Source organism: Falco punctatus (assembly GCF_963210335.1).
Source record: "Falco punctatus genome assembly, chromosome: 17".
Taxonomy (NCBI): Eukaryota; Metazoa; Chordata; class Aves; order Falconiformes; family Falconidae; genus Falco; species Falco punctatus.
Genome location: NC_137597.1, coordinates 7,878,400 through 7,902,264, shown reverse-complemented (window position 1 = coordinate 7,902,264; position 23,865 = coordinate 7,878,400). Strand labels below are relative to the sequence as shown.

At 41.3% G+C, this 23,865-nt stretch overlaps 1 protein-coding gene across 4 annotated transcripts in view; it reads right to left on the bottom strand.

The window, feature by feature from the left end:
• Positions 1–23,865, bottom strand: part of MAGI3 (membrane associated guanylate kinase, WW and PDZ domain containing 3) — a 92,780-nt gene that overhangs the window by 9,351 nt on the left and 59,564 nt on the right. For all 4 annotated transcript variants that reach the window (XM_080367803.1, XM_080367804.1, XM_080367801.1 and 1 more), the window contains exons 4-16: positions 22,617–22,826; positions 21,132–21,306; positions 20,201–20,280; positions 18,054–18,111; positions 16,940–17,034; positions 16,127–16,315; positions 14,056–14,664; positions 13,011–13,042; positions 11,245–11,398; positions 10,572–10,663; positions 8,228–8,420; positions 6,868–7,053; positions 3,148–3,333 (exon numbers count right to left, since the gene is read on the bottom strand). In XM_080367803.1, coding sequence (XP_080223929.1) covers positions 3,148–3,333; positions 6,868–7,053; positions 8,228–8,420; positions 10,572–10,663; positions 11,245–11,398; positions 13,011–13,042; positions 14,056–14,664; positions 16,127–16,315; positions 16,940–17,034; positions 18,054–18,111; positions 20,201–20,280; positions 21,132–21,306; positions 22,617–22,826 — 2,259 coding nt within the window. The remainder of the gene's footprint in view (positions 1–3,147; positions 3,334–6,867; positions 7,054–8,227; positions 8,421–10,571; positions 10,664–11,244; positions 11,399–13,010; positions 13,043–14,055; positions 14,665–16,126; positions 16,316–16,939; positions 17,035–18,053; positions 18,112–20,200; positions 20,281–21,131; positions 21,307–22,616; positions 22,827–23,865) is intronic.

Sequence of the window (23,865 nt, the reverse complement as noted above, 5' to 3'; positions counted from 1 at the left end):
CTCAGAAAACTCCCACAATTTTAACTGAACCAGACATGAACAGAAGGGTTTTAGACTGTGAATTGATAAAGACCAGAAGGGATTAGGGCTAGTCAGATCCACGAAGTTGGTTTGGGTATTCAATATAATAAATTTTTGTAAGAATAATGTCCACTTGAGAACATTTCCCTTTTTAAAGGTACGAGGAGAATGAGGCTCTGCAGAGGCAATGAGGATTCAGAGGTGAAGACTCTCAGTGATAAAGAGAAACTGTCAACTCATTTAAGGCACAAAGGAGAGTTTGCTACTGGCCAGCTCCGGAAAAGGTTACGAACTGGTCCCACAACTACACTGGAGGCACTAGTTCACTGTCAGGTTATCAACAAGAATTTTAAAGTGTTTCACCTTCCCTAAAAGGCATGACATTTAAATAAATCTTTTAGAATAGCTTATTTTCCCTTCCACAAAAAATACAGTGATTCTGTACTTTACAATAAATCCAGTGCCTTTATGAAAAAAAACCATGTTTCAGGATACAAAACGTCTGTGTCACTTCAGAGCCATGAAGCGGCTATTCAAAAAGCTGCCTCTTAGCTAGAACCTGAAATGGCAAGTAGTGGCCCAAGGTGAACTTATGTGCTGAATTATAAACTAACATACTCCTTTTCTTTGTAAGGGTTAAAAAAAAAAAGGTATCTCAAGCACCAAAACTACGGAAGTTCCAGTCCTCTGTTAGATGCATCACATTACTGCATTCCTCAGTTAAGAACGAGCAAGCCCTAGCGAAATATACAAAGCACTCAAGCATCTTAAGGGAAGGAAAATATAATGCGTATTATCAGACTGAATTTCTCAGGTATGCAAGACCTTCCAAGTCCTTCACAGGACTGCTTGGTGCTATTACTATGACATGCCTTAAAGAGGTTTTTCTCTAGAGACAAAATGTCAACTTTTAATCGTGGTTTATACTCAGAGTTTTAATTTAGAAGCACAGGCAAGAAAAATGCCATCTGTTTGTACAAATTCTCCAGTCCTCTTTTCAGCCTGCTCTCTTATGTTTCCAGCTAATACATGACAAAAGCTGACAGGCTCCTGCTTTTGTGAAAAATGTTAAAGAATGTCTTCTGGTGCATGAAGTGGAATTCGTTTATTTGTATGGAAAGCAAAGATCACACATCTGTGAAAGCGAGGAGGGACAGCGAAGGGGTACAAGGCAGTATTTTCGTCATAAGTCTGAGAGGACAGCGCTGAAGATGCACCAGGGAACAGCAAACTCTATTAGGGTTTATGCTTTGTGATGCTGAACAGTTCCTGGCAAAATGGGCATTCTTCTCTTTGGAGCTGCATCCTGCCTCTTCCTCAGCGTTAAGCAGCAACTTGTGAACCATCTCTGCGAGGCTCAGCCCTCTCCCCGCGATCCAGCGGGGAAAACACCTGAAGCCCTGACTAATTCACATCCACTCTGGCTTTCTACAAGAGTCTGCTGTGTGGAAGGTTATGCTGTGTGCTAAACTGTATTTCTCCAGCTAAATCAAGGAGGATATACTTGGCAATATATTCCATTTTGGTGGAACAGGTTCTGTTTCTCTCTCCTTCACTGTCACAAAATTCTTTACGTCTGAAACACGCCAACCCCAGCTCCTCTAAGCCACACATTTTTTCTGACTGGTCTCTTCAGCCGTTTTATCACCTGCTACTGACCTTTCTTCCCCTCCCTTTGTTGATTCTCCTCAGGTTCTCATTTTATCTCTACATTTTGGCTACAAATCTTTAATTGAGGAAATGGGAAAAGTTCTTACACAGAGTCCAGGTAACATCATGCATAAACAAGGGACAAAAATGTTATATTCAGAAAGCTTATTTTGAAAACAAAGCTGAGTAAGAGCTCTGGAGAAACAGGTCTAATGCAACCAACTCAGACTTCAGTTGCATTTTAAGCATTGCCCTGGGCAACTGCTTTGAGGTGTGTCCCTTCAAACTGGAATGAATTAGATTTGATAAAAATGAAAAACTTAATAGAAAACCAACAATTTTTAGAAGAGTCTCTGCTTCAAGCATTAATAAAAAGGAAAATTAAGTCTTTGAAATTTTGTACTACAGGCTGAGATAGTGTGTTACATATTTGCAATGCATGTGAAATTAGAGAATCATCTGTTGGCTTTACTCACATTCTGGGTCTAGGTATTTGTTATTCAAAAGGTGAAGAAAGCCAGCTTTCTGGCAAAATAACGTGATAGTGAGTTTAATTAAACCCATAAGCAGCAATCCAGAAAAATGCAGTGGGAAGCAGGGTTGAAGCTTTTCTCCTCAAATGACTGGATTTTACATATTTATAGTGAATTGCTTGTGTAGAAACAAAACCATACTGAATGCAGTGTTGCATGGGAGCTTTCATGAAAAATATAGTCTCTAAAGATGGGACTTTGCAGCCACGAATACTCACTTCTGCTGCTCAGTTGACATGGCAGTTGCGTGTGAAGAATTTGCTAGCAGCCTGGGAGGCTCTGCAAGAAAACCCCAAGCAAGGTTTTCATGGTGGGATGTGATGATTTTTCAAAGGGTAGCTTTGGCAGACAGAACTACACGACGTTTCTGTTGCATCCCAGGGATGCAGCATTCAGTAATTTATGTATTTTAATGTGGCAGGTGTGTCTAAACGGAGAGGATCTGGAATGCAGGTGTCCCTGCAGCCCTACAGCAAGCACCCTAGCTGCCTAGTGTCCCAGCTGGAACAAAGCTCCAGCAGCGACTGCAGCAGCAAGAGATGGGCACTGTATGTGGTGAGATTTTCTCTCTTGGCATCATCCTGTGTCTGGTGTAGCTCCCCCCAGGAGAGGTCATTTCTCTTTTGTTGAAGAATACAAGGTCTGGACAGGACATGATTCCATGTCTGCCTCTCATGTGAGAAACCACGAGAATTTCTCTAACCTTGCATCGCACTGTTAATACCTGCATCTTATTTTTCAGTACAACCACCTTGGTAGCTGTATCTCTCTGCCCCACCTGCCTTCAGCTCTTCCAGAGCAAATGGATGAGCTTCACGCTCTTTAATTTCCAAACATCTTAAAATACTCCATTTTAAGTGAGTTAACTTCAGAAATTACAAACATTAGACTCTGGCAGTGTGGTAGGACCCATCCCCCTGCCAGGGCCACGCACCCTCCATACCTTCCTCAGCCACAACAGTCAGAGTCACCACGTTGCCTGCGTCCTTGATCAGCTGTACTATGCTGTCATGAGAGAGCTCGACGATGGATTGACCATTCACTGCCGAGATGCGGTCTCCCACTTTCAGCTTCCCACACTGGTCAGCTGGGCTCCCATCTATAACTCGCCCGATCTTGTGAGGAATCACTAGGAAATCAAGAACAGGCACAGCAACATGATTCATATTCATGTAAGATAAGTACCACACAGACCCAGCACTGCCACAGCTATACCAGAGACCGCTCCTGCTCTAAAGGGTGGCACTGCTAGTACAGAAAAACCCGCAAATATGAAGAATGCTCCACTCAGTAGAGTGAATGGAAATGCCAACCGCTGACAGCATGGCCTTGCCACATACAAGGTGTTGTGCCTAAGGGAAAACACAGGAAGGAAACGGGTCACAGCTGCGCAAGACCATGTGTCCCAGGAGCACTACCAAGCAGTCTGGTTTGCCACCTATAATGTATTTTTTTTCTATTTCATGCACAGACCCTGGGGCACTGTGTGGACTCCGAGACAGTTATGGACATCCAGTTGACTACAGTCATCAGAAATCTGGATGCACAGATTAACTCTTCCTCCTTGCAGCCAAAAATTAAACCTTACATGCACTTCAAAAGGAAATCAAACTTCTCCTGCCAGAGATCGACTTAGTAACCTGCTGAGCAGCTCAGCAGCAACCCTCAGCACACCCAGGCAGCACAACAAGGTGTGCCAGCTCAGCTCTGCACAGACCTGCTCCCTATCCCTGCTCTCCGAGATGAACTTGCACATGTAATAATTGTCTTGAATTTTAGCTAGCTCTCCTGGCTTGCTTTCCTCAGTTCCTCCCATAGTGACGCTCTGCTCTGTGTGCAGGTTCCTCTAGAGGCCAAAGCAATGGGGCCAGAAAAGACAGAACAAGAAGAAGATATAATTTCATGAGAAGTAGAAGGAAAAAAAGACTGCTTTTAGTTACTTTCCCAGAGGTGAACACAAATGCAGGAACAAGTAGAACTAAAAAGGCACCAGGTGGGAGGGATGCTGCACTCCATGCGGTGCCTCCTCAGGCACCTGTCCCGTGGGACAGCACGGCCTTGGCGGCTCCTGCGCTCTCCCCACCAAGAGCCCTGCCGGCACTTGGGGAGATCCTGTTTTACAGTTTGCTGACCTGAACATCAGCATTGCAGATGGCACTTGGCAGCCACCGAGATGCTACTGTGGTCGGGGAAGCCTACCAAAACCTGGGGCAAGAGCGGCTTGTTGAGCTGCTGCGTGCTGACGTGGCCCTGACAGAGCAGATTCACATTACATCAAAGCACATCAGCCAGCACGCTTTCCCATGCGTCTAAAACAGCCTTTCATTCATTTGGATGCCTGAAAGCACAGCAGAATTGGATTCTGTCTTTCCCAAATCCCTCATCAAGGCTCTTCTGCACAGGAACTGCTGCATTGCTCCTTTGTAACTCATTTCCAAACACCTCTCCAGAATGACCTCTGCATGTTTCATAAACGCTCTCCTTGCTATTTCATGTAAAAGCCTGTTTGTGCCTCCAGTGCCTGAAGCGGGTTTGATGGATACCCGTTTTCTGTAGTTGCTGCTCTCCCAAACATGCTTTTCTCTGAGGGATAGGAGAGGTGAGGAACGCTGTGTGCCTGTCAGGATTATCAGCTGGCTTTTCAACACCATGACAGCAAATCTGAAACACTTTCACAGGGTCATCAGCCACCCAAGATTAAAAAGCCATCAAATATTGTTTTAAGGAGCTAGGACATGCTGAAGTTACCGCAAAGAAACACACAGTGATGCCTTCCAGCATTTACTGGAAGTTTAAATTTTATTTATGCTTTCTTTAATAGACTATATATAAACTTAAGAGACAACTGTGAAGAGTAAAGCACTGCAGGGTTGCAGACCCAATGGCTGATTACTTATTTTGAAATATCCTGTAGCTTCATGTTAAACTGCAGCACAGAAACGTTCAGCACAACACAGCCTATGGATGCACCAGCATCTCTTTTTTTCCTGTGTGTTAGAAGCCACCTGGACCACAGGGCTTATGTTACCGGCACTGGAACTGGTTTCAGTTGTCTTCTACTTTCAGTTCTAGTATCAAATAAACCGGGATTTGCAGCAGATCCTTAGACAAAAAAGTTGTCTGTATTACAGTTATATCGTAACAGAATACCAATATATTGTAATGTTTTTTTCTTATTGTGTGACTGACCAGACAACACAGTGAACCCATGGCCACTCTGACATGGGACACAATTGTCTGTGCAGCATGATGCACTGGAGGGTGACAGTTTGCTCTGCTGCTGCCACAGGAATCTGACAGCAGCTCTGCATGTGGACCACTGCCGCTGCGCTGTCCCACCACACCAGCCGCTTCCAAAGCCGCTGGCTTTAACATTCTTGAAAGGCATTGTCTGAGCCAAGACTGCATCGCACTCTAAATATATATCACATGAATTCAGCACAATGTTATTTAGAAACAGGATTTTTCTGCGCTCCTGCTGGTTTTTTTATTGTGCAGTAAAATTAAGTGGAAAAACAGAAGAAAGTGTCTGAGGCTCAGTAAGAGAGACACACTTTCAAACCATCATTATATCTGTCTGGAATCAGCTGAGGAAGTTTCAGAAGGGTGATTTACACTAAGGAACTAAAGGAACCAAGTAACAATTTCACAAGTTAGCCGTACCTTAATGTCAGTGAATTGTGTTCATCTGTGGGTGAACGCACTGAGCTGGCTTGTATTTCAAGGGCTGACACAGGTAACACAAACCCGGTGGCCAAAGGGAATGAATCTCAGAAAGATGATCCTACTTGCCACTTCACGCAAAAAAAATTATCCAATAGCCTCTACCTGGCACTGCTGGGTAAGCAGCAGCCATCAGCACAGGGAATACAAGTCCACTTGATTATGCTGAGCAGAACTGCTCCTGTGCAGGCTTCACGGATCTTTCCACTGAGTTGGACTCCAGGGTTTCCTGCAAGCAGCTTCTCTCATTCACTTCTGTTTCACAGTATTTCTTTTTATTTTTGCTTTTAACCTTGGTTATTTTGCTGTTTATCTTTACAACTATGCCTGAGGCCATGTCCATATATCAGAACTGTAATGCCAGAGCATGCTACTTTTTCATTTTGACGATCTTTCTAGACAAACACCCTGCCTGACAGTTACAACTTCATTGCTTTCTTCCAGGTACTGCAGTCTCTGCTTTCTCAGATCCCCAAAATAAGAAATGCTACCCAATCAGGTAATATAAAGCCAAAGTTGAAACTATATTTCCATTAAAATGCCTATGAATTAATGCAGTGTGAGAACCGGCATCACCACCACAGCCTGACAACTATCCACGTCTGCAAGACTGTCCTGTGACAAGTGCACACTCCTGTGTACGGGCTCGCTGCCTGTGATAATACTTTCCCCCTGCCCCCCGCTTACGTCACAGTTGAGTGAAAAAGAGCATAAAGAAGCAGCCAGACAGACCGAGCCTCAGCTGGCTGGGCTGTGAAACAGTGAGAGGTGACTGTATCTACACAGAGTGCTGTGCAGGTAAGACCAGCACAACAAAGACAGAGAAATCCCCGAAGAAGCCACGGCCCTGCTCACGCCTGCTAGTGCCAGCAGCAGCTTTGGTACAAGCACCACGCAGTGAGGCCAGGCAGCAACAATGCTGCCAGAACATGGCACTTACCCCCAGGAGGAGGTTTGTTCTTTGAGGTAAGGATGACAAAGCCAAATCCTTCGTTCTCCTTCCGCTGCAGACGGACATCATAGACCTCTGGGGACTGCTGGTTTGCAAATTCTACCCGATTCAGTCGGGGAGAGCCGTTTTGCATCAAGACAGGCTGCGATTCCTCCTCCTCCTGTGGCTTTTCCCCTTGCAGGTAACAGACAAACAAGTAAGAAAAACCCAATACTGCTGTTTTACCAAGCAACTACAGCAAAACTCTGCATCTTAGTGTCAGTGCCAGCATGAGGAGACACCCGTCTGCCTGGGAAAGTAGGAGGTGAGTTCATTAACGATATAGTTAATACAGAAATCAGACACAGAATAGAGCATTGAAAGGTCCAGAGCCCTACACAGGCATGCAGTTACAGAAGGTAAGTCTGCTGCACACTGGTTGCACACAGCCAAACAGACTTGGCACTGCGTGCACAGACTTTATCAGAGCGATCTGATGCCTTTTTATAGTAAAAAACCAAACCATCGTGGCTTTTCTGTGTGCTCCAAGTACAAGATCTATGGCAGAAATCCAGCTACAAACCAGATCTATTGCTATCTTAACTGAGGAACAACTGTTTACTTGGAACAATGGAAACATTTTTTAAAAGGCAGTTTAAAAGACTGAAGCCAGGCTTTCTTTTAGGAATCCTACAAACTCTTGGTCCTGATTGCCTTATCAGAAGGCATTTTAAAGAAACTGAGAATTGATCTTAAAAATACTTTTTCCTTTCACCTGTATATACTCAGAATTAGTGGTTGAATAAGGCAATGGAAAAGCAATACTGATTGCTCATCAGAACAGAAGATTGTTATCAGTTCTCCTGAACCCCACCCCAGCTGTCACTCACATGATCAGCATCAAGTGAAGGACAATAATCTTCTGTACACTGCTGATCTGGACACTGAGCCAAAACTGCAGAATCACAAGATGCTGCCCTGAATCATCTCTGGTTTGAATGCACTTATTCTTGCTACACACAGATGCCCAAAGACTTAAGAACATAGCATGTTGTACAGAAAAGAGATTGTGTTATTACTCAATTTGCATAGTATCAGTGGCTGTTCTAACTAATATCTGCAAAAAAGTTTGAATAAAACAGCACTGCCATCATAATTTTCAGAGCCTTACCTGTGCAAACAGTGCAACCCAGCAAGAACTGAAGCATCAGCTTATTACATTCTGCTTTTCTCCACTTACTCAGAATTACAGCTGACCTTCCTGAATCTCAGATTGCTCAGCTCTAGTGCAATAATTGATAAGTTTCAGAGCGGCTTTATTTGATTTGATTACAAAAATGTAAGTACCCTCTCTGGAACAGACACATACCACCAAAGAAGATCTTCCTCCGGACTGTGAGCAGCACCTGACCATTCCGTGCAGCACTGGTCATTAAGTCCAAAACTTGTTTGTGTGACTTCCCCTTAACCGGGACTCCATCAATACACATCAGCTCATCTGCAGCTCGAAGCCTGCCGTCTTTTTCTGCTGCTCCCAACGGGATTATGGCTCCAATATAAATCTGTCAGCAGAGCAGAGTCAGGGGGTTTGAACAGCAGAACATGAACTCATCAAAACACGCAATGGTTGGAGAATCCAGGTGAATCCAGACACATGAGAGCTTCTGGGAAGATATTTTTAAAGATCACTTGAGTGTCTAATTCTAGCAGAAACACAGGCAGCAAGTGTACTTTGCACAAGGTGACTCAATGGATACAATTTGGGGTCTCAAAGCATTCAAGTAAATAAAGTTTTGGGGTATTTTTAATCCCTATTCTGGAAGCATCACTATCTCTTGAGTATATTTGTTATTTTGTCAAAAAGCCCAACTCTTGACATAAGTAGTACACTGTGTACTTACTACATATACATGATTTCCCAGACATTACTGAAACAAAAACCTCTGTCATTTATTCTACTTACTCCATTTTTTTTAAACCAAGACTAGGCCAGAGTGCGGAAGAAGTAACAGCTTTTGAAAGAACTCAGATTTACTTCTGAAAAGCTGCTCAGACAGTTCCACATTTGAATTTTTTTCAGTGCATAGCTTTTGGTGATTAGACAATGAATTCAAACAGCTGCACTCCCCTTATCCATTTTGTCTACCCCCACCTCATAAAGTGCTACTAAATGTAACAGATAAGAACACCGCAAACTATTTTGTATGCTAGAATCACATTCAAGTTAAATGAAAGATTAAGAGTAATTACGCCAGTATTTGCTATTTGCTGGAGGTTAAGCAATGGTGGGCAGATCATCTGTGCACAGCATTCATGACGTTAGCTTGACGCTTGCCAACAGCTATGGCTGTTATGGAAACAAAACACCACACATGCTATGAAGTGCAACAGAAGTAAAATTCTTTGCTTGTGCTCCTCCTTTTCTTTAAATGCACGTTAGGGGGGAAAAAAATGCAATCACAGCTGTGAATGGAAAAACCCATATTCCTTAACTGTAGTCAGAAAACAATCTATGAGTATCTAATTCCAAAAGCTTTTCCTCTTAACTTGACAGCTGAAGAAACAGCCCCTGACATACAGTGCAAGTTCTTAGCACTTCTTCCCAGAGAAAAACTTCTGCGTTTTTGGAAATAGAGGAAAGTCTCCTAAAGCCTGCCGTCAGAGGAACAGACAACCCTGGGGTTTCCACACTGGCATTTGCCCATCTGCCTCCAACTCCACCATTCCTCGGCAACTACCTCTCAAGCAGTGTTACCCCAGTCCAACTGCAACAGCTCTGCAGGCTGAGGCTAGGAAACATGGCTGCACCGACAACTTAAAATCATAACTGAACTCTAGTCACTGACCAGGTTAAAAGAAGCCAGGCCCTAACTAGTATTCTTTCCCCTGTACAAACATCAGAGCTACATTTTGATGCCAGTTATAATGCAAAACAATACCAAGATCCATTTGCAGAAGGAAGCCAGTCTTAATTGGTTCTGCTTCAAGCTTCTCATGAAAATCCTGAAGTACCACATTTTGTATTTTCTGAGATGAGAGAGAAAAACACAAGGCTAAAAAAAGCCTGAAAGAATGTATGAAAGGCTGTGCTTGTCTCCTTAAGATGAATCCACCAGGAACCACACTGACTGACAGAACAAAATGCATTTTTAAAAATTCAGCAAGAGAGGTGGGGGAAAGGGTTGTGACACAATCCCAAATCTTGCCTTGTTTCACTGGGCTGCACTCAAAAGAACAGCCTCATGGAGTTTTTGCAGGGTAAGCAGCCGCTTCCTTCCAGTCATCTGCTCTCTGGGCCATGCCCATGTGCACGGCACACTGGGCATTATCAGGGCACATATTGTGCCAAGGCCACCATCGGGATCAGGTGGAAATGGGCAAAGGCTGGGTAGCACTGCTGCCCTTATGAGGGCTCCTGAGACACAGCAACAACTACAGAAACACCATCAGTATTACCAGCCTGAGTAAGAAAACTGCTGCCAAAGACAGATAGCAGAAAGGGCACAGGAGCCTTGCAGATTAAAGTCAGCCATGAAGAGGAAGAAAAGAAAGTTAATCTGAATCAGTTGTGATCTTTAGAAGGCGGTTACCAAACTGATCCATTTTACCATCACTGAACTGTTTTAGAATGAGAGGGAAATGAGGACGACAGAGTAGGAGTCGTTCTAACAGTAATACTGTAAGATAACACGTAGGTAAACAGTTTCACTTACAGGCTGGTCTGGTCCATCCCCTCCAAGCACACGGAAACCAAAGCCTGACTCTTGTTTTCGCAGGAAAACATCCAAATCTCTTGTGTTTGGAGCTAAGACAAAGCAACATTTCAAAACATGTAAGGAGCTATCTTTGATTATTGGAAGATTATGCTTTGATGGTCATTCTGACTCTTTTTACTGACAGAACACAGTAACCAGAAATACAGTACATAACTCAGTCAAATCTGCAGTGATGTTCTCTTTCCAAAATCAAAAAGTAAATTTTCAAGACAAGGCTGAAAAAGGAAAGGATAGATTGACAAATGCCAAAGGAGAGATCACAGCTGTATTTGTACAGTGCCCCAAGATAAAAGCCAGTCTATAATACAACTCAGAGCTACTTTCTATAAATTCTGAATTGGTCAGGTCTACTTCAGTTCACTTCAGAACTGGATCATCCCTGAGATCATTTCTATGATTAACTGGGGTTTTGTATGTTGTTGTTTTTTTTTTTAAAAAAAAGCTGTTCCACAGCTTTCTCATCTCTGTATGAATTACAAATTCCTTGAAATGTTTTATCTACATCAGGTTAACAAATTTGATAAGAAAGTCAAACAGTTTTACTACACATATGACAAAGAAAAAGTTCCTTAGTAACTGAGTATTTCGAAGTGGAAGTTGATATACTCACGTTTGTCCTCATACATAGTCTTAGACTTCAGGTAGACTTCTGAAGGGTCCAGTTTAGGAGAGCCTGGTCGTACAGCAGTGGGTGGAAATGGCATCGGCTGTGGGATGGGATCACTGACAGCTTCCAAACTCCCTGAACTGTCCTGCTTGTCTTTCTGAAACAGACCACACCCCACAAAATCCCTATTAAACCAAAAGCATAACTGGGCTTGTGTGCTTGTATGCCCAGAAACAACAAACGTCATGCAGAAGATGCAGTCTTCCTTCTGCCTAATCTAAATCTCCCCTCTTCCAGTTTAAAGCCATTCCCCTTGTCCTGTCACTACATGCTCTTGTACAAAGCCCCTCTCCAGCACTCTTGTCGGCCCCTTTAGGCACTTGAAAGCTGCTCTGAGGTCTTCCCAGACCCCTCTCTTCTCCAGGCTAGATACACCCTTTTACAAAGACTGGAAGAGAACTCCCCCAAGCCATTTAGCAGTTTGACACTTAAATGTTTATAAACACAAGAACTTACCCTTTTTAACTGAATTGTTTTGCCATGCTACTTAATGCCACTGAACATCAAGTGCTCCATGGGAAGTTGCTACTGCACATGTGCTAGAACACCAGTTCCCAAGTCCGACGCATTTTTACGTGCCTGCACAGAGTGCACTGACACAGGAACCACACTAACCAGGCCTGCATCCGCAAACTGCAGAGATTTATGCACTGATTTATTTAGTGTGGACAACTGCATGCTTGCAAGGAACAGAATCTGAAAATCTTATTGAGTGCACTTGTATGAAGCACACTGAACTTGCGTGCTCATATTATCTCATTGCTGGGATAAGACTTGAATATTCAAACAGCAGGACAAAGATAGAAAAAGCCACATCTACATTCTGGTAATTGGGTTTTCCTAAAATGCAATCATTTGTTCTGTACAAGAAACATTTTTAAAGAAACAGTCTGTTCACCAACTAGCCTAACTCATAAAAGAAGCACTCATGACAAAAATATGCATTACTATCAGCATATCAAATCAGAGGGTATTTTATTAAGCCCAAGGACTCTTTACTGAGCTAATGTATATTAAAGATACCCCAACGGACCAAACTTCCAAGAATAATGGGTATCAGACTAGGAATGTACAGCCCCATAGAGACTTCCTGAAAATATGGATTCAAAGATAAGCAAGCGTTTTGAGAAAGGAGCGCTAACCAGTCCATTAAATCTGTGTGAGGACTGAGAAATATATGGAATATAAACTTCCTTTACAAATCCCATTTCACTTTAATACAGGCAATTAGCAATGTAAAAAAAAAAAAAAAAAATACTGTATTTTGTTTCCCTTTTAACGGGTACTCTGACAGCAGTTCCTTAAGACAAAGAATCTGTGCCAGCTAAGTAGACATGGTTTTGCCAAATCATCTTACAGATTATTGCAGGGACTAAAATCCAGAGGAGATGAGATTGCAAAAAGCAGGTCGAAGCATGCATGCAGATAGCAATTTCAAGTATAGTGCAAAAAAAGGAAGTAATGATCAAACCTAAGTGGTAATGTCATATTTAAAATAATGACAAATCAACAGTACTACACCTATTGTCCCACAAGGTCTTTGCTGTGTTCTTGATTCTTCAACAGTAAGGGAGACATCCATCACCTCCATCAAATAACCCAAAGGAATCTTTTGTGTTAAGTAGACCATATTTACATTTGGTTTGCAACCAACCACCCCCTGAATATTCTCCAACAGAATCAAATTTAAGTACATCACTAATACTCACCCCTTTGGCAGTTTTAGTAGGTGAGGGTGGACCTGAAGAAAACACAACGTAGAAAGCAATTTCAATGCTAGGTCACCAAAAGCTTAAATAGCATTAAGGCAATGTAATCAGCCTCTCCTGTGCTGAAAATAATAACTGCTTATTCACTCTTCTTTTAAATGGCAAAGTGAATGTTCAGTTGGCCAAACACACCACTTCAGAGAAGTCTTAAATTAGAATTGCTAGCCTGTACAACACTGAAAAATATCTATTTCTTTTTTTGCTAGACACTGGTCAACGAAATCACACATCAGTTCATTGGATACAGGGACTATGAATTTGTCTGGAAGAATTTCACTTGCTACCAAAGAAATCCAATTATTTCCTTAGCTGATTAAGGAATAGTAGCATTTATATAGAAAAAGACCTGGAGATTTTTGCAGGTGTGGATGACTGTTTGAAGTGACACTCTCAGGGCTACAGTAAAATCTTAAAATGACACTAAGCAGCCACATATTGGTTCATAATTCTTTCAGCTCCTTCTGGCAAACACACACTACCTACTAGTCAGCTTTTGGGGAGAAGATGCATTCTGGTCCATGACTGACAGTCAATGAAAAGGTATAAATATGCAAATGCAAAACTGACATTTTTCTGGTATTTCCAGTGGTCAGCTCCACATCGCTGCTGATGCGTCTTCCCATCTCCTGTAATCACCTATCCATTACAGCTACAGTTACTGGAATACATTTGGAGAGCCTTAGAAAACTCTGTCCATCATATGCTTTGTATTATGCTAGAGACTGCATTTTTGCTTTAGCACTCCCCAGACACTTGGAAGAGACAGTGCATAAACATATCATAATAAAATTTTTGAAAAAACCCAACCTTAGCAACATGCTCTCACCCCAAAGACTCAGGCATATAAATTCAACCTAGAACATAACAGCTGAATAATAAGCTGCTACTTGGCTGCCAAGACTGGACACGATTTAGCTATCACACTAAAAAGGGACTCTTAAAATGCATATAACCATACTTGACAACTGTAAATGTACATATGTACCTCCTCTTAAGATAAGCAGTGGCACTTCTGCTCCTACTGGAAACTGCTTCAGTACCTCCACCACCTGCAGATGTGTCAAGCTCTGTACGTTCTGATGGCAAATCTCCTTGATTACGTCCCCTTTCTGAAGGCCTTGACACCACTGGCTGTCTAAAATCATTTTCACCTTCTGCCCTGTAGGACTGTCTGCAATGGCAAACCCAAAGCCTTTGGGGCCTTTGACTAGGGGAATGGTGACCAGCTCTGGCTGAGAGCCTCCTGAAGATGCAAGAGAGATCCTCTGTTCAGTTGTATCCATGGAAGGGCCATTCAGACGACCATTGACCAACATGGGGCCCATTTTTCCATTCTGGTCCAACACAACTGCTCCAGCTATTAGATCTTGGCTGGTCACACAAACATCTCCTTTAGTCACAGGTGGTCCGTTGATAATAGGTGTAGCTGTCACTATATCTATCACAGGGTCTTCATTGTCGTCAGGAAGAGGATAACCACGACACAAAGTCATGTTCACATACTGATTGACGGGAACGAGCTGAAACATCTGGACAACATCTGCATGGGTATGGCCAAGGACACAGCTTCCATTTATGTCTACAATGACATCACCTGTTACAAAAGAAATTTCAACAATGTCAAAACCAGAAACGAAACCATCCACACCTGGACTCAGAACAAAGGCATAACTGGAGAAAATCACTGTGCAGTTTTCAAAACTAACAATGAGCAGTGGCTGGGCTATTACCTCTTGGCTCGATGTTGCCAGAAAGCATAAAGGTTTTCCTCTTTGCATTTTATCTATTACATCTCGGAACACAGTGTGCTAAATATATAAAGTTTAATCTGCAGCAGATTTAAAAAATGATACTGTACAGTCACAGGAGATGAAGCAGTGCACGCACACTACTGCAAGCAGATGTCTTCTACTTTAATTCATATTGTACAGCATCCTAAACTCAATCCAGAATAAATCAGATTTTGGGGGGAGTGGTCCTATGTTTATTTTAGGACTGGTTGAACTTAAGCTAGGATTGCGCCCACACACATCCTATACTCTTACACTGTTGCACCACAAGGCTAAGCATCTATTTTCAAAATGAAGTGGAAGTAGGCTTCAGATCCTGAAACCTTGTTTCATAATTTACATCATTTTGACCATGAAACTTTGCATGTGTGATACAATATTCCCAGCAAGCAAACCGCCTTACCATTTAAATGCCTGGGCATCAGTAAGACATTAACTCTCTTATTACATGAACTACAGCAGGAATAGATACGTATCTTTTCACACAAACATGTGTGCACCACCACACAATACTGCAGGATCATTATTTTTACAGAGGAGGAAAATGCACTACATACAAACAAGTTCAAACAATAGGTCAGCAACAAAACAGGAAATTGTTTCATTTCATAAGTAAATAGTATTAGATAATGAATCAGAAGCATGAACTCTTACTACTCTTCTTATCTGAAGAGTAAAGAGTTTATGTGATATGTAAAGAAGCATTTTGCCTTTTCTAGTATGTAAACCAGATTACAATAATTTTATAGGTAACAGTTAAAGGTATAATAACAATGAAAAAGCGTGCAATTCTTCATGGATTGCAGGTACATTCATCTCTCTTGTTTCCTCACTTGTCCAGTTCATATAGCTTGGCTTGCTCATTCCTGCTGCAGGTTTTTTGCAATTTTAATATTTGGTATTATGCTTTGTGGCAGCAACAAAGCAAAATACAGACCAGGTTTCAAACACACCATTTTTACTTGACATATAGAAAGGCAACAAGAAAAACATTCTGTAAACAACCCGGAAACCAAAAGTCTTAGCTAAAGCAGAACCACTGACATCTTCAGAAGCATACTCAAAGTAGATTTGTATCTACAACATTGCTTCTTTTCCTTTTCTGCCACTGCTCTGCACAGATCTTTCACAAATTTGAAAACTATTTCATTTAGTGAGGTGTTCATATTCAGTCAGTGGATGAAGTCATCCAACCTCTCGTGCTTCAGAAGCTGTGCTCTCTAAAAGCACCACAGGAAGTGCAAGTTCAGAGAAGTAATACTTGACCTGGTGCAATTCTCCCATCTTGTGCAGCGGGTCCATCTTTTAACACGTTCTTCACCTGCAGAAACTCATCAGGTCTGTCTCCTCCAATGATTGTAAAGCCAAATCCCATTGTACTTTTTTTCAGTGAGGTCCGTATAAGTGCACCTGTAAGCTGGGATGGATCTCTAGTGAAGAATGACTTCTCTGGTCCTTTTGAATTATGGAACAAAGACATACGAAGGTAGGAAACCACAGTTAGCTTTGCTAAGTTTTTTGTTTGTTTTTTAAGGTGTCATAAAGGATAATGATTTGTGTGGTTAGCATTGGCTAACCTCTGCAGCACTGTTATGGAGTAAAGCAAACGATGCCGTTACACTCATTTCATGGCTGAGTTAAGTGAATGGAGAAGTTGAAGAGCTTTTTCAAGACCATAGTACAGATTACAGCAGAGCTGGAGCTAAAGCTCCCACCAATAATCCCCAGGTTTACACTCTAACCCTTGAATATCAAGCTTAAAGCAGATGAAAAGATTCAAGGTGTGGTTTTACCTGCATCTTCCAGCTGGCTCTTCTAACTTCCCCCATATTCAAAAGCTGCTTACGACAAACAGCTTCAGAACGATCAAAATGTGTTTAAAGTAGTCTTAAGGGTCGCAGTTCAATTTAACGTTCAAAAAAAGAATCGTTCAAAAACCCTACAGATTTGGGAGGGCAGCACCACAACATCCAGTGAAAAGACAAGACTAATGCCTTGATGAATTCCAAAATCGGTTACTTATGATGCATACTTGCAGATAAAGATATTAGTGACAAAGAACACAATATTCAGTGATACCTGATTTTGAAGGGCCAACATCAGTCTGTCCTAGTTGTTTTTTCCTTTTGGCTTCCAATACTGGGTTTTCAAACTGAGTTTTCTGGTTAATATGACTGTAGACATACAAAAGGTAGATCAGGATTTCAGCAGAAAGCATTCTGCCTATTTCACAGCAAAAACAACCACAAAAGATACATCTACAAATACTATTTTTTATTATCTCAAATTATATATATAATCAAAATCAAAATATATAATTTATTATCTCAAAAAATCTCTGGAGGAATGAACAATAAACTATCATGATCAATACTGAAAGCATTTTTGTTCTTTCAGCAACTTGATTTACTTTAAGAGCCAATACAATTTTACTTCCCGCAATTATTAGGTAGAGTATACCTTCACTCTACTCTGCAAATTTTCAAAAGTTTATAATAATTTAGAACTGAGAAAACCTGCTTTTTCTCTTAACCCTATGTGTTTCTTCCATCTACCTATAATGCTTACAAACTCACCTTTTTACTAGTAGATATTAAAGCAGTAGAGCAGAGTGGAAAAAAAACAGTAAGTCTGAGCAGAATTTAAATATCTGTGTCAGTTTTCCAAAGTCAAAAAATTGTTAGCTAGCTCTCTGAAACTAACATTTTCAACTCTACTGATTTTCTTCCCCATGGTTAGAGAGATTTCCTTTACTCTGACCTGAAGAAGATTCAAAAGAGCTCTGGCAGCAGTTTAGTAGTTATTTACTTGGCTTTTTGGAGACAGCTATGAGAGATAAATTAATTTTGCTCTTTTACAGTTATCAGGTACCACTCTTAAATCAAGTGACCCCATTTTTGTTACAGCTAAGAAAAATGACATCAGCTCACTCCCATTAATAAATTACTTTGGTTGCTGCTTGCTTCCCTCCCCAAATGAAATACACTTCAATAAGTCAGTACAGTCACACCATGGATCTTCCCACATGCCAGTGCTTCAGCAGTGTGCACCATGTGTTCACTGCCTCTAGAATTGTTTCTACTGGATATGTTTAATACTCGCACTGCATTACAACCTATACATACTGCATATCAAACGCTTCATTATTTTCTGCTCAATTTATAACTATGTCAAATTAATAATTAGCACTTACTCAACATAGTATGTTCCATATTGAGGGTCTTCTATTTTTTCCCATCCATAAGGAAGTTCTGCAATCAGAAAGACCAAGTTTTCTGTTACAGTGGAAAACTATCTACAAGTATCAAAGCTCTTATGAAGGAATGAGAGGACAGATTACAGACTCATGAAAAACATAAGGAAAATACAGGTCCTTTTTTATTCCCTTCATTTGCTGGAGGCTGGTCCTTCCGATGAAAGGGTATCAGCCTGTTCCCAGGAACGTGAAGCCCTGTAATTCTCACTTTGTTTCACCAGATGCAGAGACTTGTATTCAACAAAAGCACACCACTTTAAACATATAATAAACTTAAAGACAAGATACAAACTAACCTATTTAGAGAGGAAGAACCTATAAAGGAGGAAGAAAAATACATTATTTAAGATTAATCTAATTATAAACTATGAATGTGATTTGATAGCTGTCAACTTTCTAAGCTATACAATTATTAATATGGTCACACTGCTTCTGCCCCCAAATACACCACAAGAGAGAGCTATAAATGCCTTGCAGTATCATATCTCAAGCTTGTAAAACTCTGCATCTCCATTCCTCTTGTACTTTCTGTTTCAGACCACCTGGCACAAGTAATGCCATCTTTAATTATTCTCTCAATAACATCAGGATATCTCACTGTACTCTGACAATGTTTCAGTTTTCAGTCAACCCAAGAAATCTTCATAGAGTTAGAACTATATAAGCCATATGTGATAAGTAAGAAGACAGCCTCCTCCACAGTAGGCTATTTCACCCTGATGTTTACAATACAGTGAGACACCCCAAAAATACCAGCACATGTTTAGGTCTGGCTGCATCAAATTCAGCACAGACTGTCTAGCCTGCCAAGAAGATGAAATGTGGTTCTGTGCTGCTGCAGCCTGCCGGCTCCTGCAGCCACACCAAGCTAGCCGACAGTGGCTCGGGCTTGGACTGCCTTGGACATCCCTACATTAGGGGTCTAAAATAAAAAAAATTACCTGTTCGATATAGGTACTGGAAGTTACGTGTGAAAAGCTCCTTTTTATGGCAAATTCAGAATCTGGTAAGATGGTGCCTAGCAGCAGATCGTAATTGACCAAAGGCGATAAGCAGGTAACACAAAGGTCCAATTATTCTAGATTTACTGTTCTAGTTATCTTGACTATGGAAATTTAAATATTAGAATAATGGACACACTCAGGTAGCTAGCCATTTTAGGGGTAAAATTGCTATGTAATCTTGTTTGAGGCTGCCCTAAGTTTGACAGTAACAGGGATTTTCCTAACATATGACAGCATTACCAATTATTAATAACAGCATCACTCCACAGGGTTTGACAAAAGACCCAGTGGGTCTATTCATTTAAATGTTGTTCATTCGGATATCCTACGTCTATCTGTTTAAAGTGCTCTTTTTATCCTGTGGTGAGCTGCACATATGTTTAATAACTAGCAGTATGCGTCCATTGCTCCAGCTGGCTTCATTATGAATACACGGTTGCTGTGCAATTTAGGAAGACGACAGGCTATTCCGAGTCTGCCTCATCTTTTGTAATGTCAGGCATTTGCTGAAGACAGAGCTATTTGGTACTCTTTTCTAGCCGAAACAAGACCTGTAACTCTTGAAGCAACAGCATGAAGAGTTGAAGGGAGTCAGATTGTTCCCTCTACTTATGCATTCAAATATTGTATCATCATGTCACATGCAAAAGGTATGATCGGCAACAGGTATAATGCTGCATCTTCTTTATTATTCCTATATTCTAATATACTTATGGACCTCTTCCTCCTGCTATATTCCACCTGCACAACAATTTCCACTGAGATCATCACTAAGGTATCCAGCTTTCTCCTTAGCAATGATAGTAACTGGAACAAAAATATCTCATTCTCTTCTCAGGAATGCAGCTAAACCCATGATTCAGTCAGATTCTACTACTCCAGAGAAAATACAATGTGGACCTTCCCAGTCTTATGCAAACTCCTATCGCCACCAAACTGGGGACACTCAGCACTACCCCGCCTGCTCCAGCCACGTGTACCAGGAAGAAGCTTTACCACAGCAATAATGGATTGTATCCAGCTGGGATAAACTCAGACATTTACCAGTCACAGGTGAAAAATTAATTCTGAATATCTCACCTCCATCTTCACAGTCTTCAGGAGCTTTGGCCTTCTTACAGAGCCGTGGATCAAGCCATGTGGTTGTCTTGGTGTTATGACTGTAGAGCAGAACATGTGCCATTAAAAGAAGAGAACTCCCTCAGACCGAAGAAATTTTGCTTTACTTTTACTTTTAAATATTTACTACCATGGGAAGACTGTAGCTTTTAGATAATATAAACCCTATTTGTGCCCCAGTCACACCATAAAATGCTAAAGAAAGGCAACAATGATGCTCAGAGGTACCACTGCACTGGAGACTCTCCATGACAGATGTGAAATGTTAGAGGTATAAACACTCTCCCCTGACCCCGAGAGCTCATGTGGGAACAGCAGTTGTTTCTACCTGAAAGGAAAAAATATTTTTAGCCTCTTATGATTAACTCTCAGTAAGGTTTCCGCTGCATTTTTGCCTTACAGCTTATAAATGAGGCTGTTCCACATGTGCACATACGAGCTACTTTCCTATCCTGGGCTTTAATCTGTGCTATTTGTACTTTTCAGCATGCATTCCCAGCCAAGGAACACAAGCACTGAAGAAAGAATAAACAAGCTCTCAGATTTCAGAGGAATTTGACATAGAGAAGTTTTATATGATGTTATACCTCCCTTAGCAATACCCAGCCAGCTTCGTATTTTGTGAGGTACAAAACTCGCATTACAAACTGACGCTGCATGTGGAACCATAAGGCTTTCCTGTGTGACGGCAATCGTACTAAGTGTACAACATAGATGACTAGCAGTAAGGAATCTAACAGCAGGAATATATTAAATTTCATAGAGAAACAGAAGCAGTAAGAGCAGCAGAAGAGAGGTGTAAGAGCAGCAGGCGGCTTCCTAGACTGCCACCCATCAGCACTTCTCTCCTGCGAAGGGCACAGCAACCCCTCCACACCGTCAGCCTACTCACTCAATGAAGTAGATCATGCCAGTGTCGGTGTAGGCCATCTCCCAGTTCTTGGGCAGTGGTTCCAGGGTTTCATCCCTCAACAAGTAATTTCTGAAGTCCATGGAGCTGCTTGTCTGGTTGTAGCTGGGAACAGGTTTCATCCAGTCAGGAGAATCTGAATGTTTTTCTTTGTTTTCTGCAGTTGTTCAGGGAAAGTGTTACTATTTGTCAGATGTTTATGTTGTTTCTCACAAAGAACCACCCTCTTAATCTGGCTACGAGTGGATGTCAAACACTGCCCCATGTGTGATGTGCATTTTTCCACCTTTTTTTTTTTTCAGCTGTGAACTTTGAAAAGCTGACATGAAAACACTGAACTCTGCTCTTCCCCTGCCAAACAGAATTAACCTCGTATCATGTGTCTGAGCCTACTCTGAAAAAATCAATGCTGGCAGAAAACCAAGTTGACTACACTTTGTTGCTGCTCTTACATACAGAACAGTGTTTGTAATACCATAAACCTCCCTCCCCCTCCCCAATCCTACTAATATTCCTCAAAGCACCAGAATGAAATGTAGAGAAGACCTAAAGTGCCAATAAAACACACACCACCCTCCTGCAAGGCACAAGAAAAAGCTCCCAAAAATCCCCACAGGAAACTTTCAATGCAAGCCTCCACCCTTCGGTCCTGAGGTTACGCTCAGTATCTTTCGTCACACAACAACATCTGCGACCTTCCCTAACCAGCAGCCCGGTCACCTCACCGCTCTGTGCTGTGGTGTTGTCAGCCCTGAAGCTAGCAATTTTAGGTCAGGTCTAGTCAATACAAGTCTGTCTTAAACACACACACAGGATCATCTGCAAATGCCATGTGACATTTCTCTCCGCCATCAGTTCCTCCCCCTCAAGATGAGTAACTGTGACAGCGGAAGGAAAAGGGCATCCTGCCAACCTTTGAAAGGTCCAACTGGACACTGGTCCAGTCCTCATGCACTCTGCTTTATTTCTCTCCAGAAACTCCCCTTCAGGCAGTTTCAGGCTGTGCAACAGTTCCTTAACCAAAATAATCTGAAAATTTTACAGTATGAGCTAGTGTTGCCCCTTAAACCAACAGCTTCACTAAAATCTCCTGCATACAAATACAGTAATCTCCTCAAAATTAAACAATAACATGTACAGGGTACGAATTATACTCTGCAAAGGATTCTGTTACTTGAAGAGTGGATAAATTTTTCCTTCCTCCTCATGTAACTGGCAGATACCCAGCACTACATGTTCTTTACTGAGCAGTGCATTTTATGATGCAATTGCACATCTGGCTGGAAGAACAGCTGTTTCTTCTTAAAAGATAATTTCAAAATTGAGTAAAAACACCAGTCTGAATAGAAAACTGCCTTCAAACTTTACCAAAACTAAGGAAGCAGTTCAAGCAAGCATGAGTGTTATTTGTATGCTTCTTATCCATTCATACCATACTTCAGGGAATTTCTCCCCTTGTCAACCAACCTATCCCTCCGCTGCCATTAACTGCTTCCTTTTCCTCCTCTTCCTCCTCTTCAGGGAGAGCGCTGTCCATCCTTTGCATTTTGCTGACAGATGTGGTTCTTTTCCTCTGTGATTCAGTATCAAAATCATTGTCAAAAAGAACTTGATCCACGGGATCAGGCTGAAAGGGGCTGGGCTCCGCTGGAGGCTTTGGAGTACCGTAAAAATTACCTGACAGTGAGACAGAAAATCAAGATTGCTAAAGCACTGACACTTGCAGAAAGTACTGGCCGTGAATGTTTTATTGTCTATGTAACATGTTTTTGGTGAAAGACCTGAACAGTAACTTAACTTCTTAAAAAAGACATAAGCACTGTCAAAAAATCGATCAAGAGTCAAAACCTATTTGCCAATGATGCTATCTGACATCAGAAAACAATAGGTTTAATTCAAAATTTCTATCCTGCCACATGTTTTCAAAGCAAAAGACAGATTTGCTACTTTATAGAACATTAGTGAATTCCAGGCAAAGAGACTTCGGGAACAGTCTTGAGAAAAGCAGAACAGTGAAAATCAATTGTTCTTACTTTATGTACTGATTAACAGATTAACAAAGTACTATGCAGCAACAGAAACACTCTGAAGTAAAAAAGCAAATTAATTTTGTGCAGAAGTATCTATTTACATAAAACCATTTAGAAATAATTGATTCTAAAACTACAATCCTACTATTTTCTACTGATAATACATGCTGTTAATACAGCTTCATCTAAAAAATGAGTTCTGCTTGAGAAAAATGAACAGATATTTTTCTTCAATATTTTAATCTAAAACACAAAGACTGGGAATCATCTGTTGTTTTCCGGAAAACAGTTTCAGCAATTGACCTCTCTCCTGACTGCTCATCTGACTTTTATTAGGGAATGAAGCACACAGTAAGAGAGCTTCCCAGAATTCCTGCTGGGGTAACTTTTGGTGCTGGATATGGTTTTGACCATTAAAAAAAAAAAAAAGTAAGAAACCCTTCTGAAAATTAAGTGAGGGTGAGGCTCAAAGTGGTGACAGCCAGATAAAGGAGAGCTAAGGGGAAAAAAAAAGTGTCAGTTTAGTCTAAATTTGCTTAGATTTCCACAGACAGGACGATGTTGACAGACAGCATGAGACATGTAAAAGAAGGAGGTACAAAGCCTTTCACAGAATCTTCTACTTTGGACATTTTCTTTTTCTTTCTTTCTTCCTTTTTTTTTTTTTTTTTTTTTTTTTTAAGAGG